Source organism: Oratosquilla oratoria, chromosome 11 (assembly GCF_046742065.1).
Source record: "Oratosquilla oratoria isolate Oo_2021 chromosome 11, ASM4674206v1, whole genome shotgun sequence".
In the NCBI taxonomy this organism is placed as follows: Eukaryota; Metazoa; Arthropoda; class Malacostraca; order Stomatopoda; family Squillidae; genus Oratosquilla; species Oratosquilla oratoria.
In genome coordinates, this window is record NC_134787.1 from 14,276,674 (window position 1) to 14,289,173 (window position 12,500).

Consider the following 12,500-nt stretch of genomic DNA (forward strand, 5'->3'; position numbering starts at 1 on the left):
AACTTCCGTAATCAGCTGAAGACGGTGAAGAAGAAGGAGTTTGAATTGGAGGACGACAAGGGCGTGGTAAGAGACCTGGAGTTAGATGAAGGTTTAAAAGAAGGAGTCAGGAAGAGAATGTGAAGGAATAGGAGGGAGATGAGGAGAAGGGTCAATGTTTGGAGGAGGAGAAAAGAAGAGAATTAGTCAAATTATTTAGCGCGCAAGAAAAAAATTGGGACATTTTTTATTTCACATAAGAAAGGCGATAGAATGAATTTTGACGGGCGGGTTGTGGGTGGATTAAGGCTTATGGGGAGGGAAGGTCTTGAGGTTGAGAACTTGTCTTAATGAGGCACAAATAGATGATACAGGGATGATGTGTTGATGGTTCTGTATTTCGGTTAGTCCTCTTGGCATGATATAAGGTTTTGTTTCATAATTCTTTTATGATATTCCCTTTTTTCAGCAATTTTTGCATGATTTCATGGGCTGAGCAATTGAATGTATTTACTATTATTTTACCATTTTAAATTGATGTATGACATACAAGTATAAAACATTCTATGATGATATATAATTTATGTCCATACTATGTGTTATTCTTGGGACTGTTTTGTGCTATGTTGTACTCAGCCCAGATTTGAGGGAGAGGGAAGGGGTGGGATTGGGGTGGAAGGCTCCTCATATGGAGAGGTCCTAACGCTGAATCCTTCGCCTTACAGCAAAAGCCTGATTGGGCAGCTGCTGGCCCCGGCGCCGCAAAGAAGGTAACTGAGGGGAGTCATCAGGCCGACGAATCCTGAACATCCTCCTAAGCCCCCTTTCCTCGCAGACCACTGGAGACCCGTCCCCTCCTAAGAGCTCAGTAACCGGAAAACATCAAGTTCCCCCAGGCTAGTGAGGAACCCCAAGGCCCCAGTGCTTTGGTTGGGTGCCTCTGGGCACCTCCCAGGTGCCCATGGAATTCGAGTTCCCATCCTGAGGCAAAACTCGACCTCAAGCGCTGGGGACGCCCATGTGCGTCCTTGGTGGTTCCTGAAGAGTCTGGGGGAGCTGGTCGAACCGCTGTCCTCTTCAGGGGCGGCTCTCCTTTGGTCTGAGTCTTTTGATGTCGCACACTTCTACCACTATTACCACTATTACCACTACCACTACGACTATTGTTCTTACCGTAACTACCACCATTTAGTTCCACCACCACTACCATTTATTTCTACCACCGTTCACAACCACTGACTACTTCTACTATTACCAAACCCAACCCATGAACTACCACCAGTGATTACCACCAGCATCTGTGTCACCCATAATGCTGCGTGTGTGCACAAATCTCCGCTCTCATGTTACGAGTGGCTTTCGTCATAGCTAACTCTTAATCATTAGTCTTGTGGTTGTCTGACACGTCCTGTCTAGGATCCCTTCCGCCGTCCCAGACTCTATTGAGCACCAACAGACCCTGACACGGGTTCATCTGTCGGCCAACACCTTCCCAGCCCCAAATACCCTCCCCCTTTTTCTCCTCATCTTTGCCTCCCCCCCCCCTTACCGAGATGCATTCTGAATTTCGAGGATATTTTTGGCGTCTTCGAGGTCTTGCGGAGTGCTCTCGATATGTGTGTAGCGCGCCCCAGGAGATACTGGCAACCTTCAAATGGTCGTCACTCATCCCGTTTCCAATTCCCTTCCTATTTTGATTTTGTTTTAACCACCTAAATTATTTTTGTTTTTTTTCCATGACGATTCTGGCGCCTATGCCCACATACCATTTTTGAACTTACCATTTCCCTTCGGTACCCCAGCCTTCACTTACCCTTCCTTGGGTACCCCAGCCATCACCCTCTACCCCCAACCTCATTCCTTAATGGCCTCATCAGATCGTGTAACGTCAACACAGGGATCCAGCATGGGGCAGACTGAATGAGTAATCTAGGGATTTTCATCGCCGTAGTCTGCTTCACATATGGGCCACCCATTCTTTGGAAGGCGCCGTTGGCTAACGTGTTATCTGTACAATCAGGTACGTAGACCACTGCTTATACGACAGAGTGTATCTACAACTACATGTGAAAAAAGACCAAGTGTATGTATATAAGAAAAGACTGGAAGGTTGAACAATCATCCCGCCCAACCCCCCTGGCGAGGAGAGGAACCAAAGAATCAACCTACCAGCCAACGTCAAAACGTGACAAAGGGAATCCTGACAGGCTACTAAGAGATGTTTTTTCCTCTTTAACACCAACGTAGTTTGCCGCCAAAAAATCTTCGCCAGGCTTGAGCAAGAGACTAAAGAGAAAGATCTTTGTGACGTCCAAACTGCATCTTGCAAGCACAGCCTTACTAATGCAGTTCTAACTGCGTTGAAATTAACAGAAGTGGAGTCTTCTTCTATTCTCTCGCTTCACTTTCAAGTCTTTTTAACATGTTGACAAGTGAACTCCATGAGAGCATAGAACATCTATATCTCTTTCTCTTTTTCGTTTTATAGTTCTTCATTTTTAAACATAGAACGTAGAGCGTAGAACATTTTTGTGCATGTACACATAAACACATGTACACATACACACTCACACGTATTGTTGTTCCAGTGGTTAGCTCTTCGGGCTTCCACAATTGAAGTCTCGATTTCGCGCCGTGATCCTGGCATCAAAAGCTTCCACTGATTTGCAAGCTTTTACTGTGCCCTTTGTGAAAGAGGGTGGCGTGCTGCGTAGATTTGTAGCATTATCCATCGACTGAATCGTAAGAGCTGTGAGCTCTTATCCGTAGGGTAATAGCTTTTGATCACAAGTCCAGCACAAGATTAATGCCATGATGAATCACACACACGCACACACACACACGTATGGGTACATATATATATATATATATATATACATAGTGTACACCATGCGTATACGCATTTGTAGATACCACTGTATTATATACACTAACTTACTAGCAAGTTAGAAACAACTAATTATTCATAGAGCTGCATACTACCAACATAAGATTCTTTACTCTATCCGCGCTAAGTGTCTCCAGCCGTGTACATACATACATATTTATGTATGTTTCTGTACACACTGGTTGACACAAGTTTGATACACATATACACACACATTTTCTTTTTCCCTTTGTTTATTGACTATGTTTTACCCTTTTCATTTCCTAAGTAATCCTTTTTCTTTTGTTCGTTACTCATTATTTTCCCTTTCGGCCAACTCTGATGATCTCAAAATTAGTTTTTAGCGTGTCATAATTACCAGTTAACTTTTCTTTTTTCATTTACTTAGTTCGCCTTTTGTAATTTTCATAAGTCCCATTTCATAAGTTATTGTCTGTTTCTCTGCGCTTCGTTCTTATCAATAACGCCTTATTTTCCCTCCTTTCCTTGATTTAATCCGTTTGCAATCTTCATTATTCTTTCTTCTCCCACTCGGTAATTAAAACTATTTACTACATTCTCGTATGTTAGGTATAAACTGTCCAATATGGATCTAACGCGTTGTGGAACCCCCCCTGAATCATTACATGTTTTATAATACAATCTCTTTCCCCCAAAATTCATTAATTTATTTATTTATTAAGAAATAGAAATAATAAGATTACTTTATCTTAATGTCTGAGTCACTAATGCTCATCTTCATACCCACACAACGGTCGAATGCATAATTTATTAATCTCCATTTTAGCCTTTCAGTTTTCTTTTCACGATTAAGATTGTCTTTCAGAATCGTACACTAAACTCAAATATATTTTTATGTTATTAATCGTTTCTTTTTTTCTTCTCTTAAAATAGTCGCATTAATATTTATGGTAATTCAAACTTCACTTTATTTTTATTCTATTCTGATTTACTTTCAGCTCTTTATATCATTTATATCAAAACATCTCATCTACATTATTTCAAGTTTCAGATTAACATCATTTCGACTTTCATTTGATTATTGTTATTATTATTAAACCCAAATGTTTTAACCAATTCAAACGAATATTAACCATCTTACCCTATATTATAAGTAATTATATGATTTACCTCTTCCTCAATCTGATCTAACCAGAACTTCAAATATTCTCACTTTTATTAAATGCTCGAATTCAAATTGCTTAATGACTCCGGCCGTTGTCCTGGGCTGTGTGGATGTTCTGGGTGCTGGTGTTGTTTTGTTGTTTTTGTTGTCGTGTCCTTGATATATTGGCTAGTAACACTTTTCTCCCCATTCTCTCCCTGTCCAGGAGGGTGAAGAGGTAAGCGCTTCCTCGTCTTTGTCTTCTATCTAGTGCATAATCATTGTCTCCAATGAATGAATGTGTTCCCTTCTTGTGAGCATATTTATAGATTATATATATATATATATGTTTGCGCACAGCTTATGTCCATGATCAACCATCTCTCCATTCGAATCCTTAAAAAAAAAAAAAAAAAAAGGATTTCCGAACGGTTGTATGATCACCACGCGACATGACGTCATGACGTGCATTTCATTTTGCTAAATGTTACGGCTACCATTTTTTGTACGTTTTAGCCATGACATGCTTGGAAAAAGAACGGAATAATTCCTTCCCTGGAGTCAATGGTAGGAGCATCTTGCTTCTGAGGGATGTCTTGCCGTCTACTGCCTTTCTCCAGGATTATTGCTTTTTCTACTTTAGTCGGGATTTAAATACCGATAATTAGACTGCTGGATTATCGACCATTTATTCAGGTTTAGGGTAATGACTTTTTTTTTTTTAAATGGTTGACTAATTATCACTCGGTAGAAAGACTGCAAAACATACCTAGGAAGTTCGGGCGTTGCTTCTAATTTTTAGACTAAGATAGTTATATTAAGTTTGCGAAATGAAGAGAATTGTATGGATGTCAACAAATAAGCGTTCGAGTATGCGTTAAAATTGCTATTAGGTAATCTAATTGAATTCATGTTCTAAGTAACGATATTCCACAATTTTCGTCATGATGACAGGTGTAAATAAGAAAATACCGTAATATCTATATCAACCTTACTTTAAAACAGCCTGTGCGACTGCATGTGGATGTTTTTATAGAATCCATAGGAATTGTTTTCATCTTATTAAGTCATCAAAACGCAAGTTAATGCAAGGCTAGTATCAAAAGCCGAACGACGCCGGCCCGGATTTAGAAGGTAGATGGATAAAGAAATGTCATGTATAAGCGTGGAATGAAACTTTTTTTTATAAATTAAGGAAATAACTTATGAAGGACAGGACATAAGTAGTAATTAAACAACTATTTGTTGAATTCGTAAGAAAAAAAAAGCGTGAAAGATAAAAAAAACTCTGAAATCCTCAAAAATATGTTTAAGTATCAGAGCCAACAACAACGAAAGAACGACGACGCATAATTTTGTGGAAATAATGAAACAATTAATCCACACAATTCCATTCTGTTTTTGCGTCAACCACTGTTATACCAATGTATTGGTGATACATCAAACTCAAAGTCATACTTGCTTTGAGGACAAGATCTGGACTGGTCACGAAATTGAAGTCCGGAAGATCTGAATAAAACCAATTGGTTGGTAAGTAGCTCAACGCATTCTTGTTCTAAGTCTCTATATAATTCAGGAATTATATTTCTTAGGGAAACCAGAAGTACATTTACACTCGAAAAATAGTCGGTAGATGAAGATAATTATGATACGAAATCAAGTACGCGCATTCATTTGCATATATGGTTGTATGTATGCATATATCTCATGTATGTTATGTATTCGTGTGGAAATTGCATATATATATGTGCGTGAATACACAGACAGGTATATGCGTATGAATATATACACTGACAGACAGAACAATCTTACCAGACTTCTCCGAAGAGAGATGAGACATGGCGAAACATTATGAGAATCGGTTAAAGATCAACCATGCTTTTTTACGTCTCTTGCTAATTCACATGATATTTCGTCATGTTCATTCTATCTTGGGACAAACGAGGAAAGATAGTTTTGTCTTTTATTGTACGAATGTTACAGTTTGCGATCGCTCACTAAAACAGATTGAAGCTTATGACAAACTAAAAGAACTTCTCTTCTTTCGCTTGGTTCGAAACATTTTTGTCTAATCGAATCATCTATTTCAAATCCCTGTCTGATCACTCGACAATCTTGAGCCGCGTCTGCATGTCCTGCGGAGGTGCTTCATGTTCTTTTTTACGCGTGAAAAACTCAAATAACATGTTTGCATTTAACTGGAACCACCTAAGCATGGAATGGTGGAAAGTAAATGATAAACATATGTTATTCACACTTTTTTTTTCCTTTTCAATTCAGAATCATTTTTTCTCTCTCAAGCAGTTCATATTCCTCCTCTACCCCATCTCAAAAGAAAGAAAGAAAGAAGAAGAAATAAAAGTCATAGCGAAGACACACTGACATGGAAAAATAGGTTTAGATTCAATGTTAGAAAAAAATCACTGTTGTGTCTAGTTGCATAGGAAGCTTTTAGAAGCACAGCATATTAGATGGATTCTTTCTCCAGCCTCGTTCTTGCCACGCAGGAAGCCAGGAGCCTGAGTGGGTGAGGGTCAGGTGAATTGTTACCACGGTATTCCGTTTTCAAAAGCACAGAAAGAGGCCATTATTGATAGTCAAAACCCACCCAGGCTCTCGGCGTCTTCATGGCATTTCCTAAAGGAAAAATTTTTGTTTTTCCATTTCCTGCCATTTTCGGTGCATTAATGGATTTCTCTCCCACAGGGCGAGGAAGGAGCCCCACCTGCAGAGGAAGGTAAGCCACTTCATTCCTGCCTCACATTTGCACGCTTTTCCTCTTGACCACCTCCTGGCCCGGGTATTACCGACGACAACATGGCCGCCAATCGTACTCCCTTTGTTCTCAATCATTGGACGCCTAGAAAAAAGAGGCTTCATATGTGTAAATAAAGAGTACCTCCCCCCCCCCTCTCTAGTTTGGCCTTTTTTTTCTTCCTTTTTGTTAACTGTTTCATTTTTCATTTTTATTTTTTCCTCCCAATGTCGTCTTCCCGGGCCCTCATTGTCACCATCCACGACCGCGTGTGTCCGAGGGAGCCTCCCCTGTTTACCGTCAGGCCCTCGGCCACACGCCGCCCTTCGGGGCATTAATGTTGTCTTTCTCTTTTTCAGGCTAACAAAACATTATTTCTACACTTAAGCTAATCTACATTTCAGTTGTTTTTTTTATTTTTCCGCGTCTTGTGTCTTGTTTTCTTGTTTCTGAGTCCGTCCCTCGTCCCTGGTCTCTTGTCCCTTGTGCAGGGGTTACCGTCGAATGGTTCCCATAATGCTTCCTAATCTGATGTAACTGTTCCCATCTCTTTTTTCTCCCTCCACTAACGTCACACTAACAGGTGCTCCCGCTGAAGCCGCCCCTGAAGAACCTGCAGAAACCGCCCCTGCAGAGGGAGAGGCCACAGAAGGAGCACCTGCTGAGGAGGCACCTCCGGCAGAGGCCGAGGCTCCCCCAGCTGAGCCAGCTCCTCCTGCGGAGGGCGGAGACGCTCCGCCTCCCGCAGAGGAAGCACCTGCTGAGGCGGCGCCTGCTGAGGCGGCACCTGCTGAGGCGGCGCCCGCTGAGGAGGCGCCGGCCGAAGCGGCGCCCGCTGAGGCTCCCCCTGCAGAAGCTCCTTCTGAGGCCCCCCCTGCAGAAGGCGAAGCAGCCCCCCCGCCCGCCGAGGGTGAGGCTCCTCCCGCCGAGGAAGGTAAGGTTAACTGCCCTAACACCCTCGCCAACCGTCCACCCTGGGACCCGAGGTGTGTTTCTTTGAGTCGCAAAACAACAGAACAATCACACGAGGCGCCGCGCCACACAGTTTATTGATTTTTTTCTCTCTTTTTTATTTTATTTTTCTTGTTGGCCCTCGAGCTTGTCTGTCCCCCCTCCCGCAAAATTGATTAATTGGTTCCCTCCCAAGTTTTTGAGAGTTTCAGCCCTTATCTAAATGCTGAATAATTAACAAATACTCATCCATAATAATAATACGTAAGATTGGCATGAATCCTTAACTGCGATTTTATTTTTTCATTTTTCAAAAATACAAAGACGAAGTAAGACTGCATTGCCTGCATCATGGTTATCTTTTGCACCAAATCTAGAGACTGCCTTGCTCTGAGATAAAGAAAAGCATCCGACAAATTAATAATAAAAACAGCATGGAATGCAAAAAAGTACATTGCATATTGCACAAAATTTAGAGACTGTCTTGCTCTGGAGTTAAGAAAAGCATCCAAAATATAATAATCGTAATAATAATAATAACGATAGAAAGCAGCATGGCATGCAAATGTCTATATATTCTCAAAAAATATTATAGCTACTTTTTTTTTATCTGAAATAAAGGAATAAAAAAAGAATAAAAGCGAACACTTTACTACCCATTTTCTCTCTCTCTCTTTATTTCTTTCTTTCCTTTTTTTTGCGATTGACCTTGGGGCGGATTCTGATATTCCACTTTTTATTTCCAGCCGCTGCGTAGAAAAGAGGTCGCATATCATCTGTGTATTGTGGCGTACTTTCGTCTCTCCCAAAACCCAAGTTCGATGTTCCGCCGTCGATCTACTGTCGTGTCAATACCAGCCAACACCACCACCACCATTGCCAAGAGAGCACCCCGCCTATATTACTCACTATCCATTCAGCTATCTACTATCTTTTCACATATCTTTCGTCTCTTGATGGCGTCAAAATCACTTTGTGATGTGTTTTGTGCAAATGATAACGATAGTCATAAATCTAGCGATAAGAGTAATATTATTGTTGCTTGGGATGTGCTTTTTCATTGTACTCTTCAAAGATCTATTTGGCCCAAGGAAAACACTTGCAGTCAAGTTTCAACGCAGAGTGAATTTACATGCTTTTGTAACGGTCATCTGAGAGACCAGATCACAAGTAACATGTGTATCACGAATATTAATCGTAATAACACTATTTGTACTGGGCGGACTGACTGTGGACATCTGTGTTTCAATCATATAAATACATATATTATAGGATTATGGTGTTTCATTAACAAATCGCCTTCCACAACATCGAACTTGAGACGATATGACGTCATGGTGCAATGCATCATGGGTAGAGGTGACGAAGACGAGGCGGAGTCATTGAGGAGTCAGTCTTCTCTGAGGACTGGACGTGCCTCTCAAGATGAATTAAATCCTTTGGTGTTAGCCAGAGAAGAATAATTAAAAGTAAACATTTGGCTTGAAAAATGTTTTATCTTTGGCAAGGTGACATCCATTATAGATTTCATTCTGGCTTACGTCAGAATATTTCATTTAACAATTGGGGGAATGTCACTTTACCAATGGGGGAGGGGGAGGAGGAGGAGGAAGGGGACGAGGGGGGAGAAGGAGGTGGTGGAGTATGAGGAGGAGGAGGAGTCAGGTGTTCTGTATACGGTCTTGATTAAAAGGGAGGAGAAGGAGAGGTAGAGGCAGAGACAATTCAATTTATCTTATAAATTGCCACAAGGGATGTGTAGAACAATGAATCGTACTATCAACTTGTGCAGAAAAAAAAAAGAATGCGAAAGAAATTGGAAGGGATATTCTCCGAAAAAAAAAGGATTATAGAAGAAAGATCGAAACATGGCATAACATTGTGCCACAAAAGGTATCATTTAAGCATGACTAGTATATACTTGAAAAACAAGAAAACTTTATTTTGTTTAAAAACACGTACATAAGACAAACACCGAAACTGTAGAAGACAAGCCACCCTCTTCTTAATACGAAGGCTGCTTGCAATTTAACTCAGTAAAGGAATTATCCTTCCACCTACAAATTGGTACTCCTAAAACTCAAGCCGCCACTTACCACAACACCCCTAGTCCAGAAAAATGGTGGAAGAGAACATAAAAATAATTGGACAACCAATAATCTTAGAATGTCTTCAATTTCTGGAAGCCCTCTTCATTAAAGAGATAACTCCTTTCCTGAGACTTTAGATGGGATTTTGTGTGTGTATGCATGTTGTGTGTGCGCGTATGGACAAAGTGTATATACTGTATATATATATATATATATATATATATATATATATATATATACATATATATATATACATGTATACATATATACATATTTATATTATGTATATATATATATATATATATATATATATATATATATATATGTGTGTGTGTGTGTGTGTGTCTCTATATATATATATATATATATATATATATATATATATATATATATATATATATATATATATATATGCATATATGTATACGATGAGAGCAGCTAGGGCACCTGGGTTGGATGGGTGTCATATGAAGTGTCTAAGAAAGGGAGGTACAGTGGTTGTGGTGCACTAGCCGGTGGGGTTGTTTAATATTTGTTTAAAAGAGGGTAGAGTGCCAGAGGACTGGAGGAGTCCCTGTATAGTTCCACTTTACAAAGGAAAATGGGACAAATGTAAATGTAGTATTTTCAGAGGGATCAGTTTGTTGAGTGTAGTTGGGAAGGCTTATGGGAGGGTTTTGATTGAGGCTTATAACAGGGATACAGGAAGGCACTGTGGGAGGTATTGAAGATATATATGATAGAAGGAAAGCTGTTAAGAGCAGTCAAGAGTTTTTACGAGAGTAGTAGAGCCTGTGTTAAATTTAGAAATGGAGAGAGTGGTTTGAGGTAAAGGTGGGACTTCGCCAGGGATGTGTTATGTCGCCTTGGCTGTTAAATGTATACATGGATGAGGTTATGCCAGAGGTAAATGCAAGGATAATGGGCAGGGGATTGGAAATGACCAAAGAAAATGGAGAAAACTGGGAGGTAAGCCAGTTGTTGTTTGCTGACGACACTGCGCTTGTATCAGGGTCAGAGGAGGGATTGAGGAGGTTAGTGATAAAGTTTGGGAAGGTGTGCGAAAGAAGGAAGATCAAGATAAATGTGGGTAAAAGTGAGGTGATGAGGTGTACAAGGGGAGAAAATGGCAGCAAATTGGAAGTGAGTATTAAGGGAGAAAGACTGGAGGAAATGGATAGCTTTAGATATTTGGGTGCGAATGTGGCGGGAAAGGGAGGAGTGGAGGTGGAGGTAGAATATAGATGAGAGAAGCAAGTAAATGCCTTGGAGGATTAAATAGTGTAATGAGAAATAGACATTTGGGAATGGACGCTAAGAGGAGATTGTATGAAGGAATAATTGTATCAACAGCACTGTAAGGGGCAGAAACATGGAACATAAAAGAGGAAGAGAGGAAGGTTTTGAATGTGTTTGAGGTGAAATGTCTGAGAAGTATGAGAGGGGTTACTAGGCTGGATAGAGTGAGAAACGAGGAGGTGAGGAGGAGAGCGGAAGTGGAAAGGGTGTTGGGAGATAGGGTTGATGAAAGAGTATTGAGATGGTTTGGACACATGGAAAAATGAGTGAAAAAAGATTAGTAAAACAAGTGTGGAAGGCAGAGTTGGAGGGAGTGAACATGAGGGGTCGACCTAGGATGAGATGGATGGATGGAGTAAAAGGGGCAATGGGGAAGAGGGGAATGTCTGTTGAGGAAGGACGGGAGAGGACAGAAGACAAGGGTGAATGGAGAATGGTTGTATATGGATGATGTTGTGATGCATGAGGTGGAGTGGGTGGGGGGATGGGCGGTGAGGGAGTATGTGTGAGAAATTTGACGCAGCCGGAAGGGATTTCTCCCCGTCTTCTCCTTTTCTGCATGAGGGGTCGGAGAGGGGGCGTCGCCGTTTTAATGAAGCGGCCTTGCTGTGGATGTGCTGTGTCTTGTGACACTGCTTCTGACCCAGGGCAGTGGGCAAGATGCAGGGATGACCCATCATCCAGGAGGTGCTAAAATAAGAGGGAGGGAAGAGGGTGGAGGGGAGTGGATTATGATAGGGATGGAATGGGTGGGAGTGGTTTTTATGCCTTATTATTATCATTATCATTATTATTTTTTGGCTACCTCCCATATATGGTGGAAAAAGCTTTTGGTATATGTATGTATATATATCATATGTATATATATATATATATATATATATATATATATATACATGTATATATATATATATATATATATATATATATGTGTGTGTGTGTGTGTATGTACGTATACACACAAATATATGTACAGTATATGCCTGTACATATACATAAACACATTTTGTATATGCACAATGTATGTAAACGTAAATATGTCGTGAATACGCGTAGTCTCTTGTTCGTGTGAGCGTTGACGCACGCACTGTTGTTGTAATGCTTTCCTATGAGAATACAAATGACACGTAATTTGCCGTTTCTCCTCACTATATATCAATGCACACCGTTCCCAGTACAAGTACCGAAGGAACTGTGTTGGCGTGTGGTACTATTCGTGTCCTCTCCTTTGAGAAGTTTTGTGGATAACATATATAAATCTACACTATTATTGAATATTTTTGTCTTATTACCTTCCATTTTGGGGTTATGTAAATATTCCAGCTGAAGATCACACCTTGATATCTTAGTACGATTTTTTTCCATCATTATATTCTCCCGGCAGCACCTTTCATGCAAGAGTCACGTCCTTCCCCTGCCTGTCGTACGATATCG

The 12,500-nt window shown here is 40.5% G+C and overlaps 2 protein-coding genes across 2 annotated transcripts in view; both read left to right on the top strand.

Annotated features, from left to right (window-relative positions):
* The window catches only part of LOC143029974 (uncharacterized), a 9,518-nt gene extending 913 nt beyond the window's left edge, over positions 1-8,605 (top strand). The window contains exons 3-8 of the mRNA XM_076193186.1: positions 1-66; positions 705-749; positions 4,198-4,209; positions 6,678-6,708; positions 7,310-7,660; positions 8,424-8,605. The exon at positions 1-66 is cut by the window's left edge and continues 76 nt beyond it. Of these exons, the coding sequence (XP_076049301.1) occupies positions 1-66; positions 705-749; positions 4,198-4,209; positions 6,678-6,708; positions 7,310-7,660; positions 8,424-8,434 (516 nt within the window). The 3' untranslated portion in view covers positions 8,435-8,605. The remainder of the gene's footprint in view (positions 67-704; positions 750-4,197; positions 4,210-6,677; positions 6,709-7,309; positions 7,661-8,423) is intronic.
* A 3,530-nt stretch (positions 8,606-12,135) lies between these two features.
* Positions 12,136-12,500, top strand: part of LOC143029608 (uncharacterized) — a 15,248-nt gene continuing 14,883 nt past the window's right edge. Inside the window, exon 1 of the mRNA XM_076192338.1 lies at positions 12,136-12,500. This exon is cut by the window's right edge and continues 1,807 nt beyond it. The gene's annotated coding sequence lies outside the window, so the exon portion shown is untranslated.